Source organism: Delphinus delphis, chromosome 12 (genome assembly GCF_949987515.2).
Source record: "Delphinus delphis chromosome 12, mDelDel1.2, whole genome shotgun sequence".
NCBI lineage: Eukaryota > Metazoa > Chordata > Mammalia > Artiodactyla > Delphinidae > Delphinus > Delphinus delphis.
In genome coordinates this window covers 10,068,851-10,084,873 of record NC_082694.2, presented here as the reverse complement: position 1 = coordinate 10,084,873, position 16,023 = coordinate 10,068,851, and the positions used below count along the sequence as shown (strand labels likewise).

Genomic DNA, 16,023 nt, shown 5'->3' with positions numbered 1-16,023 from the left:
ACAAGTCTTCTCCACCCTCCCGTTCTTCCCTAGGGCGAGGCCCTGGAGCAGGCCATCATCAGCCAGGCCCCTCAGGTGGAGAAGCTCATTGCCACGACGGCTCACGAGCGGATGCCCTGGTACCACAAAAACCTGACGCGCGAGGAGGCGGAGCGCAAACTCTACTCAGGCTCACAGACGGACGGCAAGTTCCTGTATGTGGGGCTTAGAGCCTGGGGCTGTGGGGTGGTGAGGCTGGGGCAGACCTCGGTGTGCAGGTGGGCGGTGAGGGGTGTGCCTGCGCTCACAAGTGTGAGTGGGTAGTGCTTTTCTGAATGTGCGCAGGGACGTGATATGCGAAAGGGGCAGCAGTGGTGAGGACTTCAGAGTTGGGCGGCTTGGGTTGGAATCCAGCGTCTGCTACTTACCATCTGGGAACGCTGGGCAGCTATCGGAGCTGCCTACTTGGATTTCCTCTCCTGCATTCACCAAATATTTGTTGAACAGTTACCACATGCACTGTTCCGGGCATTGAGGACGTGGCAGTGCACAGGACAGACACAAATCCCCGTCCTTGTGGAGCAGGTAGACAAAGAAGGATGAATCGCTAAAACATAGAGTATGTCAGAGGGTGGCAAGTGCTGTGTGTGGAGCTGGGGAGGGGGGCTCCAAGTTGAGCTTAGGTGGCCAGAAAAGGCCTCTCCGATCGGGTGGCTTCTGCGTAAAGAACCGAAGGAGGTGAGAAGTGGGCTGTGAGCTCTCTGGGAGAAGGTGTTCCTGGCAAGAACACAGACCAGGAGGAGGTTCTTGGCATGTTCCAGAATCAGCAAGGAGGCCAGTGTGCTTGGAGCTTAGTAAGCGAGGACTGGAGTGGGAGGGGGAGAAGGCAGGGAGGTGACTTTGGCTTTGACCCTGAGTGAGGTAGGAGCGCTGGGAGAGCGTTGAAGCAACTCCCTCCACCTGCACTGTGGATGGTGGTAGTACCTACCCAAGGGTCTCTTATGGGATCGCAGGAATTAATATGTGTAAAGCAATAGTATAGTATCTGGCATATACTAAAAATGCACTAAGGGTTATTTTAAGTGGGTGAATGTGCGTATCTCTGCCTGAGTATGAGCCACAGCTGAACCATGTGGCTGTTTGTGAGTTTGTTATTATGAAAGAGTCTGTCTAAAGCCCCCTGCTGGGGCTGCTGCTTTCTGGTCTGGACATGGGTTCGTTGTATAGCAGATGTTATCCGGATGTCAGCTGAGGCCACTCAGGCCTTGAGATATGGAGAAACTTGGTGCCTGTCTCTTTCCTGTGACCTCAGGAAGTCTAGCATCCTCCCCTTGAGATGTTAATTCTCAAGGGTCTCTGTTCTCATGGTTGCTTCTTGGCCTGAGATCCTGCCTGGCTGAATCCTTGCTCTCACCCACCTCCCTGCTGGGCTGTTCCCTCTCCTGGGGCCATCCCACTTGGAGGAACTGACCCCTTTCCCTTGATTTCCCCCACCCATGTGAGGTTTCAGCATGTGTACCAGATTACCTGCACGTCTCCCACAAGATGCAGGTCCCTCTACAAGACTCTACTGTCAGCTGATAAAATACTTTTTTTTTCACCCTGCCTAACAGATTTAGGCTGTAAATTTAGGCTGTAATTGCATGTTACAGATAATACTCAGCTGCAAGGACGGCTTGTGAACAGATTAAGATAGGTCTGTTTTCTCTAAGAGGGAAACTCAACTTTGCATTTGTATCAGTTAGCTTTTGCTGTGTAACAAGCTGTCCCAAGACTTACTGACTCAAAACAACAGTTTATTACTTCTCATGATTCTGTGAGTCAGCTCTGGCTGTTGGCTCAGTGTCACCTGGGCGATAGGGATGAGTAGGCTGCAGTGCTGTCATCATCGAGCAGGCTAGCCTGGACTTGTTCACATGGTGTTGGTTGCAGGGTTCCTAAGAACAATCAGAGAAGGCAAGTTACAATACACAAGCACTTTTCAAGCCTCTGCTTGTGTAATGTAACTGATGTCCTCTTGGCCAAAGCAAGCCACTTGGCTCAGACCAGAGTCACTGTGGGGAAGGGACTACCCAAGGGAGAATAATTGAGGCAGCCAGTTTTGCAAACAGTCTATCAGAGGATTAGAACAAGGAGGCCATAATGAGGGTGATGGGCATCTCAAACGTGGGCATTTGGGGCATCTTTCCTTTTGGACTATGAACTGGAAGGCAGAGCCTGCATCTGGTCCTTCTAGAGGGCTCCACCTTCTAGTACCTAGTGATGGCCGGTACTTGTCCAGATGTTTGTCACCTGCTTCATCAGGATGCTGCACGCTCCCCCCCTCAAGCGTGATGCTCACTAAGACCTTCTCGGCCATTGGTCACACATCTCCCCACGTTCACATCTCACTTGCTCTTGCACAAGTTACCCCAGGTACCTGAGTGTCCAGGGGCTCTCTCCAAGCCGGACACAACGAAGGGGGGTTCTCCACCTTTCCTGTTGGTGCAGCAATTCTTTCTCCTTGTAGCTGCTTCCTCCTTTGTAACATGTAATTTCATTTTTCTTTCTTTTTACAATCTAGGTTCCCTTCTCTGGTTTCATCTCATATCCCCAGTTCAGCCTTTCATCACCTCACAGTCTTTGCCTCTCTTTTGTCTTGGTTTTTTTTTTCTTTTTCTTTCCTCCCCACCCCTCCCTTCCCCATCTCTCCTTCCTACCTCACGCAAACACACGTACTCATAGAGATAATGATTCCACCATTCCAATGGTTTAAAACTTTCTCCCAGATTCCCTAAGGCCCCCGACAATATCAAAAGATTCTGGGGGGAGGGGGTGGAAGAAGTGAGTAGAGGGTGGAGCAGGGGGGGATTCTGAGCCCCATCCCAACTCAGCTTTTTTTAAAAAAATTGATTAATTAATTTTTGGCTGTGCTGGGTCTTCATTGCTGCATGCGGGCTTTCTCTAGTTGTGGTGAGCAGGGGCTACTCTTCCTTGTGGTGCACGGGCTTCTCATTGTGGTGGCTTCTCTGGTTGTGGAGCATGGACTCTAGGTGCGTGGGCTTCAGTAGTTGTGGCACGCGGGCTCCAGTAGTTGTGGCTTGCGGACTCTATAGCGCAGGCTCAGTAGTTGTGGAGCACGGGCTTAGTTGCTCTGCGGCATGTGGGATCTTCCTGGACCAGGGCTCGAACCTGTGTCCCCTGCATTGGCAGGAGGATTCTTAATCACTGCGCCACCAGGGAAGTCCCCCCAGCTCAGCTTTGACGTGTTTCTTATCTTAAGTTTCTATGGAAGATGTTGCTTGACAAACAATTCCACTGCCCAAAGGAAAAGTTTGCAAACTTTCTCCATTAACACAGCAGAGTTTATAACAGGCTTGGAGTTAACCAGTCTGTTGGGATAAGAGGAATCTCTGGAGAACCAGGGCGAGCGGCTGTAGGTGCTTTGGATATCGAGGTGGCTTGAAGTCTCAGAGGTGGATAGGACCAGCATTGGCCACAGCAGGCTGAGACTGAGGGAGCTAGGATCTGGGTACAGTATAGAGACTGGAGCTGATGCTGGGTTTCAGAAGCAGTTGGAGCAGTGACATTATGAGGGACAGTGGCTCACGCAGGGAAATGTCAAGAGACCAGAAGCCACCACCATGAACCAGACTCCTGGAAAGTTAGGCAGGACATGCTTCTGACAGAAGCACTGTAGGTTTTTCTTGTGGTTCCTGTTGTCAGTAACTGCTTTCTCAGTATGTGGGTAGTTAGGGGCTGAAGGTCAAAGCTGTAGGCGCAGAACCTCTCCTGAGGCAGGGGTGAAGGGACATCCCTGATGCATCACGATGCCTGGGACAAGCCCAGGACTGGTCTGGTTCCGTGGTAAGGGTGCGGGTGTGATAGAAAGACACACCACTGTGGCCTGGAATGCTTACCAGTGACCACCGTTCAGAGCTGCTGATGAATGGTTGGAATTATACCTAACGCTGTTTGCTGTCAAAGCTCGCTTCCTTTCTGCATAATTGCAGCATCTGTGGGACTGGTTGATTCAACTTGAAAAGACACTTGACCCCTGGAAAGGGCCTTCAAGAACATATTGTTAATTGTTTCTTAATGGATCACTGACCCCTTTGGGAATTTTAGTGAAGCTGAACCCTTCTCACAATCCCCCAAACATATTTACCCCAAAGATTATGCCTACAGTTATATGAGATCACGGTTGATCCTTTGGAGCCCTAAAGTCTGGGTTAGTTCTGTGTTTTCATTTTACATGTGAGGAAACTGAGGCACACGGAGAAGAAGCAACTTGCTGTGGCTGGGCTGGGTGTCAGTCCCATGGAGCAATTAACTGGAGAGTCAGAAATGGATTGGCATCCTGGCTCTACCCCTAATCAACTGTGCAGTTTAGGCAAGAGGTGCAGTGTTCTTGAGCCTAAGCTTCCTCCTCTGCAAAATGTGGATAATGAGAGGACAAGGTAGGTATCTTGTGGAGAATGCTGTGAAGACTAAATGACAAATATGTGAAGAATTTAGAACGAGCATCTTAATAAATGGTAGCTCTTATTTTTTTCACTGTTATCAGGTTCTATATATTATTTTTAAAGTGGAGGGAATTCCCTGGCAGTCCAGTGGTTAGGACTGCATGCTTCCATTGCAGGGGGCACAGGTTTAATCCCTGGTTGGGGAATTAAGATCCCACAAGTCTCATGGCATAGCCAAAAAAAAAAAAAAAGTGGAGATACGAGTTGATTTCTTAGCCTGTACCTCTAGTTTAAGTTCAGGCTTGAACTACAAGGATGAAGAACTGCCACCACCTGGTGGTTTTTTTGGTAAATAAAGTAGAATTTGTGACATTGAAATATATGTGGTGACCACACCAGTATAGTAGTCTTTGCCTACGTGGGATTGGTGGCTGCTCTTTTGTGAACTCACATGTCTCTTTCCAAAGACAGTGTATCAGTTAGCCTTTGCTGTGTAACAAACCACCCTAAACTGTTGTAGCTTAAAATAACATTCATTTATTCAGCCTTGATTCAATGGGTTGGCTATTTGGGCTTAGTTCAGCTGGGTGGTTATGGAGCTGGTTTCTTTTGAGCTCAGTTGTGTGGCCGCAGTCAGCTGAAGGATTGACTGGGCCTTGATGGTCTGGGATGGCCTCACTCACATGTCTGGCAGATGGCAGCCTGGGATGCCTTGATTCTCCTTCATATGGCTTCTCCAGCAGGCTAGTGTGGACTCACTTCCATGGTCGTTGCAGGGCTGCCAGGAGAAGCAAGAAAGGGCAGGCAAACCCCAGTGTCACCTACTTTTCCAGCCTCTCCTTGTGTCCTGTTTGCTAATGTCTTATTGACCAAAGCAAGTCACATGGTCAATCCCTGATTCAGGAGATACAGAACTAGATTCCATTTATTGATGGGAAGAAAGGTCTAATATTGTGCTGTTTTTTTTCAATATTCCACACACGTTTGCTGATGAGTGGCTGAGCATTGAGTTTTTTTATTTTTTTGAATTTTATTTTATTTATTTTTTATACAGCAGGTTCTTATTAGTTATCTATTTTATACATATTAGTGTATACATGTCAATCCCAATCTCCCATCCCCCCCGCAACATTCCCCCCTTGGTGTCCATACGTTTGTTCTCTACATCTGTGTATCTATTTCTGCCTTGCAAACCAGTTCATCTGTACCATTTTTCTAGGTTCCACATATATGTGTTAATATACGATATTTGTTTTTCTCTTTCTGACTTACTTCACTCTGTATGACAGTCTCTGGGTCCATCCACGTCTCTATAAATGACCCAAGTTCGTTCTTTTTTATGGCTGAGTAATATTCCACTGTATATATGTACCACATCTTCTTTATGCATTTCTTTGTCAATGGGCATTTAGGTTGCTTCCATGACCTGGCTATTGTAAATAGTGCTGCAATGAACATTGGGGTGCATGTGTCTTTTTGAATTATGGTTTTCTCTGGGTATATGACCAGTAGTGGGATTGCTGGGTCATATGGTAATTCTATTTTTAGTTTTTTAAGGAACCTCCATACTGTTCTCCATAGTGGCTGTATCAGTTTACATTCCCACCAACAGTGCAAGAGGGTTCCCTTTTCTCCACACTCTCTCCAGCATTTGTTGTTTGTAACTTTTCTGATGATGCCCATTCTAACTGGTGTGAGGTGTTACCTCATTGTAGTTTGATTTGCATTTCTCTAATAATTAGTGATGTTGAGCAGCTTTTCATGTGCTTTTTGGCCATCTATATGTCTTCTTTGGAGAAATGTCTATTTAGGTCTTCTGACCATTTTTTGATTGGGTTGTTTGTTTTTTAATATTGAGCTGCATGAGCTGTCTATATATTTTGGAGATTAATCCTTTGCTATTGATTTGTTTACAAATATTTTCTCCCATTCTGAGGGTTGTCTTTTCATCTTGTTTGTAGTTTCCTTTGATTTGCAAAAGCTTTTAAGCTTCATTAGGTCCCATTTGTTTATTTTTGTTTTTATTTCTGTTACTCTAGGAGGTGGATCAAAAAAAATCTTGCTGTGATTTATGTCAAAGAGTGTTCTTCCTATGTTTTCCTCTAAGAGTTTTATAGTGTCTGGTCTTACATTTCGGTCTCCAATCCATTTTGAGTTTATTTTTGTGTATGGTGTTGGGGAGTGTTCTAATTTCATTCTTTTCCATGTAGCTGTCCAGTTGTCCCAGCACCACTTATTGAAGAGACTGTCTTTTTGCCATTGTATATTCTTGCCTCCTTTGTCATAGACTAGTTGACCATAGGTGCGTGGGTTTATCTCTGGGCTTTCTATACTGTTCCATTGATCTATATTTCCAGTTTTGTGCCAGTACCATATTGTCTTGATTACTGTAGCTTTGTAATATAGTCGGAAGTCAGGGAGTCTGATTCCTCCAGCTCCATTTTTTTCCCCTCAAGGCTGCTTTGGCTATTCGGGGTCTTTTGTGTCTCCATACAAATTTTAATATTTTTTATTCTAGTTCTGTAAAAAATGCCACTGGGAATTTGATAGGGATTGCATTGAATCTGTAGATTGCTTTGGGTAGTATAGTCATTTTCACAATATTGATTCTTCCAATCCAAGAACATGGTATATCTCTCCATCTGTTTGTGTCATCTTTGATTTCTTTCATCAGTGTCTTATAGTTTTCTGAGTACAGGTCTTTAACCTCCTTAGGTAGGTTTATTCCTAGGAATTTTATTCTTTTTGTTGCAATGGTGAATGGGATTGTTTCCTTAATTTCTCTTTCTGGTCTTTCATTGTTAGTGGATAGGAATGCAAGTGATTTCTGTGCATTAATTTTGTATCCTGCAACCTTAGCAAATTCATTGATTAGCTCTAGTAGTTTGCTGGTGGCACCTTTAGGATTCTCTATGTATAGTATCATGTCATCTGCAAACAGTGAAAGTTTTACTTCTTCTTTTCCAATTTGTATTCCTTTTATTTCTTTTTCTTCTCTGATTACTGTGGTTAGGACTTCCAAAACTATGTTGAATAATAGCGGTGAGAGTGGACATCCTTGCCTTGTTCCTGATCTTAGAGGAAATGATTTCAGTTTTTCACCATTGAGAACGATGTTTGCTGTGGGTTTGTCGTACATGGCCTTCATTATGATGAGGTAGGGTACCTCTGTGCCCACTTTCTGGAGAGTTTTTATCATAAATGGGAGTTGAATTTTGTCAAAAGCTTTTTCTGCATCTATTGAGATGATCATATGGTTTTTATTCTTCAATTTGTTAATATGGTGTATCACATTGATTGATTTGCGTGTATTGAAGAATCCTTGTATCCCTGAGATAAATCCCACTTGATCATAGTATATGATTCTTTTAATGTGTTTTTGCATTCTGTTTGCTAGTATTTTGTTCAGGATTTTGTATCTGTATTCATCAGTGATATTGGTCTTTAATTTTCTTTTTTTGTACTATCTTTGTCTGGTTTTGGTATCAGGGTGATGGTGGCCTCATAGAATGAGTCTGGGAGTGTTCCTTCCTCTGCAATTTTTGGAAGAGTTTGAGAAGGATGGAGGTTAGCTCTTCTCTAAATGTTTGATAGAATTCATCTGTGAAGCCATCTGGTCTTGGATTTTTGTTTGTTGGAAGATTTTTAATCACAGTTTGAATTTCATTACTTGATTGGTCTGTTCATATTATCTATTTCTTCCTGCTTCAGTCTTGGAAGGTTATACCTTTCTAAGAATTTGTCCATTTCTTCCAGGTTGTCCATTTTATTGGCATAGAGTTGCTTGTAGTATTCTCTTAGAACGCTTTGTGTTCTGCAGTGTCTGTTGTAACTTCTCCTTTTTCATTTCTAATTTTATTGATTTGAGTCCTCTCCCTCTTTTTCTTTTTTCTTTTCTTTCTTTTTTTTTTTTTTTTTTGCGGTACATGGGCCTCCCACTGCTGCAGCCTCTCCCGTTGTGGAGCACAGGCCCTGAACACACAGGCCCAGTGGCCATGGCCCACGGGCCCAGCCGCTCCCCGGCATGTGGGATCCTCCCGGACTGGGGCACGAACCCGTGTCCCCCGCATCGGCAGGCGGACTCAACCACTGCGCCACCAGGGAGGCCCTCCCTCTTTTTCTTGATGAGTCTGGCTACAGGTTTATCAATTTTGTTTATCTTCTCAAAGAACCAGCTTTTAGTTTTATTGATCTTTGCTCTTGTTTTCTTTGTTTCTATTTCACTTATTTCTGCTCTGATCTTTATGATTTCTTTCCTTCTGCTAACTTTGGGTTTTATTTGTTCTTCTTTCTCTAATTCCTTTAGGTGTAAGGTTAGATTGTTTATTTGAGATTGTTCTTGTTTCTTGAGGTAGGCTTGTATTGCTATAAACTTCCCTCTTAGAATTGCTTTTGCTGCATCCCATAGGTGTTGGATCATCGTGTTTTCGTTGTAATTTGTGTCTAGGTATTTTTTGATTTCCTCTTTGATTTCTTCAGTTATCTCTGGTTATTTAGTAACGTATTGTTTAGCCTCTATGTGTTTGTATTTTTTACGTTTTTTTCCCCTGTAATTGATTTCTAATCTCATAGCGTTGTGGTCAGAAAAGATGCTTGATGTGATTTCAATTTTCTTAAATTTACTGAGGCTTGATTTGTGACCCAAGATGTGATCTGTCCTGGAGAATGTTCTGTGTGCACTTGAGAAGAAAGTGTAATCAGCTGTTTTTGGATGGAGTGTCCTATAAATATCAATTAAATCTATCTGGTCTATTGTGTCATTTAAAGCTTGTGTTTCCTTATTAATTTTCTGTCTGGATGATCTGTCCATTGGTGTAAGTGAGGTGTTAAAATCCCCCACTATTATTATGTTACTGTTGATTTCCTTTTTTATAGCTATTAGCAATTGCCTTATGTATTGAGGTGCTCCTATGTTGGGTGCGTATGTATTTATAATTGTTATATCTTCTTCTTGGATTGCTTCCTTGATCATTATGTAGTGTCTTTCCTTGTCTCTTATAACATTCTTTATTTTAAAGGTTATTTTATCTGATATGAGTATTGGTACTCCAGCTTTCTTTTGATTTCCATTTGCATGGAATATCTTTTTCCATCACCTCACTTTCAGTCTGTATGTGTTCCTGGGTCTGAAGTGGGTCACTTGTAGACAGCATATATATGGGTCTTGTCTTTTGTATCCATTCAGCGAGCCTGTGTCTTTTGGTTGAAGCATTTAATCCATTCACCTTTAAGGTAATTATTGATATGTATGTTCCTGTTACCATTTTCTTAATTGTTATGGGTTTGTTTTTGTAGGTCCTTTTCTTCTCTTGTGTTTCCCACTTAGAGAAGTTCCTTTAGCATTTGTTGTGGAGCTGGTTTGGTGGTGCTGAATTCTCTTAGTTTTTGCTTGCCTGTAAAGCTTTTGATTTCTCTGTCGAATCTGAACGAGATCCTTGCTGGGTAGAGTAATCTTGGTTGTAGGTTCTTGCCTTTCATCACTTTAAATATATCATGCCACTCCCTTCTGGCTTGTAGAGTTTGTGCTGAGAAATCAGCTGTTAACCTTATGGGAGTTCCCTTGTGTGTTATTTGTCATTTTTCCCTTGCTGCTTTCAATAATTTTTCTTTGTCTTTAATTTTTGTCAGTTTGATTGCTATCTGTCTCGGCATGTTTCTCCTTGGGTTTATCCTGCCTGGGACTCTCTGTGCTTCCTGGACTTGGGTGGCTATTTCCTTTCCCACGTTAGGGAAGTTTTCGACTAGAATCTCTTCAAATATTTTCTCGGGTCCTTTCTCTCTCTCTTCTCCTTGTGGGACCCCTATAATGCAAATGTTGTTGCATTTAATGTTGTCCCAGAGGTCTCTTAGGCTGTCTTCATTTCTTTTCATTCTTTTTTCTTTATTCTGTTTTGTGGCAGTGAATTCCACCATTCTGTCTTCCAAGTCACTTATCCATTCTTCTGTCTCAGTTATTCTGCTATTGATTCCTTCTAGTGTATTTTTCATTTCAGTTATTGTATTGTTCATCTGTTTTTTTGTTCTTTAATTCTTCTAGATCTTTGTTAAACATTTCTTGCATCTTCGCGATCTTTGCCTCCATTCTTTTTTTGAGGTTCTGGATCATCTTCACTATCGTTATTCTGAATTCTTTTTCTGGAAGGTTGCCTGTCTCCACTTCATTTAGTTGTTTTTTGGGGTTTTATCTTGTTCCTTCATCTGGTACAAAGTCCTCTGCCTTTTCATTTTCCCTATCTTTCTGTGAATGTGGTTTTCTTTCCACAGGCTGCAGAATTGTAGTTCTTCTTGCTTCTGCTCTCTGCCCTCTGGGCATTGAATTTTTGTTGTCAGTTCAAAACTTAAGGTTTTGACCTTATGAAGTATTTTCACTTCTCAAAAGAAGAGAACTAGTAGTTAGAGACAATCACCTCCAGGCCAGCCCACCAGTCTAGTTATGGAAGCTCCTTCCTTTCTGTGGGACATTTGCCTTTCTTAGTTTGTTGTGGGATTCTCTTCCTTGCCTTTGGTGCTCCCCCATTGCTCCCCACCCTGTTTCCTATCTCTCCACGTGTCCAGGTAGGCTGCCCTGGTCACTATGTCAGCCTTCACTGCATTGTTCTTTGGGGAACTTGCTGTCCGGCAATGGATAGGATATTCACAGCCACCCCTCCATCCCTCACTCATGTTTTGCCATGGAGATTTAAGGGACATTTCTCTGTCTCTTTGGCCTAAGGAAGAGTTGCAAGGTGGGCTCGTGTCTGTCTTGTTCACCACTGTACTCCTGCCTTTAGAATAATGCCTGGCATGTGGTCAACACTTAGTAAATATTTGTCCAGTGAATTAATATCCATGGGCAGGGCCCAAGCCCTGAGAGTTTACACTCTGATGGTGCCCACCTGTGGGTCATCCCATGGCTATTTCCTGCTGTGCGCTCCCAGCCAGCTCTTGTGTAACTTAGTTCAATCCCCTAGATTATTGGTCTGTTGTCTACAGTGTCCACAGAGCCTGAGACCACCTCCAGAAACAGCTGCCCCTCCCTCGTCCATTAGAAATCTACACTTAACCCTGGAATAGAAACTTGTGCTGGGAACTCAAGACGAAACTATTTTGTGGGAGATGCTGACTAGTTTTACAATAGGATGGGAGGGTGCAGGTGGCCCTAAATTGGTCCGTGTGTGTGTGTGTGTGTGTGTGTGTGCATGTGTGTGTGTGGTTGGACAGGTTCTTACTGCATGAAGGCACCATCTTTTAGGGGCTTAATTCTGATCGATAGACATGGAAGATTATTTGTTTTGGCAAATTTCCAGAAGAGGACAATCAAGGGTTTCATTCTGTTAAAGGTCATCTGTTATGATAACTGGTGGGTCTCTTGTGACGGCAAGGTGACTTGTGCTGATGTGTACGAAGGTGCCCTGTGATCTAGCCATGGACTTGCACTTGCCTTTGTCGCTCTATGTATAGAAACAGCTTTGTCTCCCCAAGAGAATGGTCTTAAGTCTGTGTGTCCCCCGTGAGTGGCTCTGTGTCCACCATAGATGAAAAAATATCCCTCCAGGAATCGCCAAGTGCCTCCCCGCCCCACACCTGTGGCCCAGTGTCCAACCATGGGTGGCCTGGTATTCAGCCATGGAGGACCAGGTGCCCCCCAGCGTATGGCTAAGTGTTCCCCCCTGAATGGCCAAGTGTGCAGCTGTGGGTGCCTGAGTATCAGGCCCCGCAGGGCTGAATGTCCACCGTGGGTGGCCCAGTATTCCCCTGTGGATGGCCACATACCTGCCCTTGGATGACTGTGAACATGGCCATTCACCTCTCTGCTCACCCCGGCACCCCCTCCGCCAGCCCCACGCATAGCCTGTTACCAGTAGGTCTGGAGGTTGAGTGGGGCCTGACCTCAGCTCCCGCAGCCCCTGCCACTTCTCCATGAGGCTCTGGGGTGCAGAGGCCATAGGGCGTGTGTGTGGGAACTAGGGCCTAACTAGGAGGGCACCACGGGGGAGGGGACCCATGTGGTTGTAGGGGTGACACCCCCTCCATCCCCCACCAGGCTGAGACCCCGGAAGGAGCAGGGCACCTATGCGCTGTCTCTGATCTATGGGAAGACTGTGTACCACTACCTCATCAGCCAGGACAAGGCGGGCAAATACTGCATTCCCGAGGGGACCAAGTTTGACACGCTCTGGCAGGTAGGCCGCCCACACACCCTGTTGTGGGGAGAGGCTGCGGCGGGGTGCTCAGGCTCCTGGGGAGGAGGGGAGCCCCGGCCCTGACGCTCCTCCCTGCAGCTGGTGGAGTACCTGAAGCTGAAGGCTGACGGGCTCATCTACTGCCTAAAGGAGGCCTGTCCCAACAACAGCGCCAGCTCAGGTGAGCGGGGCAGCGGGGCACAGGGGTGAGCGGGAGACCCCGGCCCCCACCCCCTCACTGTCCCTTCTGCTCCCCCAGAGGCCGCTGCTCCCACACTCCCCGCCCACCCATCCACATTCACCCAGGTGAGTCAGAAGCACCGTAGACTTGGGGCCTTGGGGATGGAGCTGGGTGGGCAATGGGTCCTGTTCCCAGGGTGGGGCTCCGGGCAGGAGATGGGGGGAGAGTGGGGCTGCCGTGGAACAGAAGAGGGCACCCCCAGCACCATCTCTGGGAGTCCTCAGACGATGTGGGTCTCATGAGAGGGGCTGGGTGCCCCCAGCTCTGGCCCTGCTGACCCTTGCTGACCCCATGACCTTTAGCCTCAGAGACGGATCGACACGCTCAACTCAGACGGATACACCCCTGAACCAGGTGAGTCGGCAGAGATGGAGGTGTGTAGGGGTTCGTGTCAGACCAAGAGCAGGGTCCTGGCTGGGCCCTGGGGTGTGTCAGGGGAGGGACGTGTGCCAGGCCTGACCTGCGGCGGTGGGCCTGGTTGCCCTGTGCATGCACTGTGCCTGCAGGTGTCCACGTGGGCACATGCATCATGCCCGCCTGTGAGCACGTGCCCGGGGGCATGCTGACGTGCAGGGGAGTAGACCTGGCCATGCCTGGGCCAGCCCGGGTACAGACACACATCTGTTAAGCACCTACTATCTGCCAGTCATGCCCCAAGCTCACTGAGTGTATGAGCTTTGCTGAATCCTCCCGACAAGCACATGAGGCGGTCATGGTAATTATTCTCATTTTACAGAAGAGAAAGGAGGGCCGGGAACTGTCATGTCCCGCAGCTAGGCAGTGGTGGAGCTGGGGTTTGAACCCAAGGAGGCAGGCTCCAGAGCCCAGGTCCCTGAAAGGCACTGTCGCAGATGCTCCTGTGTTTCATGTGTGGATGTAAGCCTGTGCACGTGTGTGTAGAGAACATACACGGTTGCCTGTGCACAGAGAGGCTCATCTGCAGCCCTTGTACACCTGGCTGCGTGGTGCATACGCAGACCTGGGCAGGCGTGACACGGGTGCAGACGTGTCAGTGCACGCACACCCATAGGTGTGCACGCCTCAGCTGGCACTGTAGTGGTTACTTGTGCAGACACGCCTTTGGACCCCCATCACACACCGAGACGTGGGTGAGAGTGTACGTGGGTGTTATGCGTGAACACGCAAGGACGCATGTGTGTGCACACTCAGGCCAGTGCGCACTAGAGTCCTCTTGGACGTGGCTTCCCAGCTCACCCACAGAGGGGACCAGGAGTGCACACAAATGCACGCACGCACGTGATCACACACGTGTGCACGTGTGCCTGTGCGTGCTCTGCACGGTGCACCCTGTGCCTTGCGGCGACGTGCCTGGTGGGCACCGAGGCTGCCCTGCCCAGCCCCCATCCCTCTCCCTGCTCCTGACTTGGGAGCACACGCCTGTGTGTGTGCCCAGCATGCCTAGCGTCCTCAGAGAAGCCGCGATCGATGCCCATGGACACCAGCGTGTACGAGAGCCCCTACAGCGACCCCGAGGAGCTCAAAAACAAGAAGCTCTTCCTGAAGCGCGAGAACCTCCTCATGGCTGACATAGAACTTGGCTGCGGCAACTTTGGCTCCGTTCGCCAGGGCGTCTACCGCATGTGCAAGTAGGCTGCCCAGCCTTGGCTGGGGAACCGCTGTGGGAGGGGCAGAGGGGGCGCTGCCTCCCAAGGCCTTGGGGGTTGGAGCCAGGATGTGACTTCAGGTTGCCTGGGAAACAGACGCTGGGACAGGAAATTGCCTGCTAGGCGGGGTTACCTGGGGGAGCCCAGGGCAACACCCGAGAAGGAGTGAGAGGGGCAGGTCTGGGGCAGAGAGAAGTTGGGCTGAGCTGCAGATGCAACAGAGTCCCCCTTGTCTACTCCATCGGCTGGTCACTTGGTACAGGCTGCCCCTGGGGAGGGTGACACTTTGAGCCGGTTCTTTTCAGCAAGGGGCAGTTCCTGGGAGGGGCTTGGCTGTGAGCTGTGAGCCGTGAGCTGCAGGGAGGACTGGGCGGCAAACCACAGCATCTACTACACAAGTCCAGGGAGAGGAGAGGCAGGTCGGGTTGGGCTGAGGGGGCCAGGTCGGGCCCGTGCCGGCTCACGCGCGTCCCTCTGTGCGTCACGGCAGGAAGCAGATCGACGTGGCCATCAAGGTGTTGAAACAGAACACAGAGAAGGCGGACAAGGATGAGATGATGCGGGAGGCGCAGATCATGCACCAGCTGGACAACCCCTACATCGTGCGGCTCATCGGTGTGTGCCAGGCCGAGGCCCTCATGCTGGTGATGGAGATGGCGGGCGGCGGGCCGCTGCACAAGTTCCTGCTCGGGAAGAAGTGAGCCTCTGGGCCGGCCAGGTGGTTGGGGCTGGGGGCGTGGGCGGGAATGATCCTGTCCGCCCACGGGTGCGTTCCACACTCATTTCCCCGCGTTTATAGACACACTCACAGCTGCTGCCCACACTCACGCCCATGACAGATCTGACCCCAGGTTTGACTTTCAGCTCTGCCGCTAACTGGTGTGACCCCAGGTGGGTTTCTTAATTCATCTGTGCCTCAGTCTCCTCATTTGTACCACGGCGATGCACAGTATTTACGTCCAGGGGCTCTTGGGAGGGTCAGATGAGTTGACGTCTATCCATAGAAAGTGCTCAGAACGGTGCCTGGCGTTGCTTATAGGAGCTTTGTAAGTATCAGCTCTGTCCCAACTGCCACCTCTGTTCTCTCGGCCAGTTCATGGCGCACGGGAAGTTGCCGACGGTTGACGGTCTTCGACCTGAAGCAGGGTTGGGAAACTGCAGCCAGGCTTGTGTTGTACAGCCTGCTTTCGCATTTTTAAAGGTCTGTGGAAAAAACAAAGAGGACTATGTGGCAGAGACCATATGTGTCCAGCAAAGGCTGAAATATTGACTCTCAGGCCCTGTAGAGAAAAAATTGGCCCATCTCTAATCCAAAGAAATTGGTTTCGTTTGTGTTCCCTCGTGCCTCAAACTCTTACCCTCACGACACGAGGCACATGACCTTGAACCCGAGCTCTTGCTGGAGTGCGTGCCTTCACGGGTCCCAGTTCATGTACTCAGTTATCCCATGGGTGTTCACTGGGCAATTTCTCTGTGACAGGGACCATTACCAGCACTTGGGATTATCAGCGAACAAAGAGACAAAGTTCTCTGCCTTGTAGTTTGGTTGGGAAAGAGAGGCTTTAAATAAT

At 47.8% G+C, this 16,023-nt stretch overlaps 1 protein-coding gene across 1 annotated transcript in view; it reads left to right on the top strand.

Moving 5' to 3' along the window:
• The window catches only part of ZAP70 (zeta chain of T cell receptor associated protein kinase 70), a 29,706-nt gene that overhangs the window by 10,281 nt on the left and 3,402 nt on the right, over positions 1-16,023 (top strand). Inside the window, exons 3-9 of the mRNA XM_060027680.1 lie at positions 34-194; positions 12,448-12,586; positions 12,686-12,767; positions 12,846-12,892; positions 13,130-13,181; positions 14,242-14,434; positions 14,943-15,149. Of these exons, the coding sequence (XP_059883663.1) occupies positions 34-194; positions 12,448-12,586; positions 12,686-12,767; positions 12,846-12,892; positions 13,130-13,181; positions 14,242-14,434; positions 14,943-15,149 (881 nt within the window). The remainder of the gene's footprint in view (positions 1-33; positions 195-12,447; positions 12,587-12,685; positions 12,768-12,845; positions 12,893-13,129; positions 13,182-14,241; positions 14,435-14,942; positions 15,150-16,023) is intronic.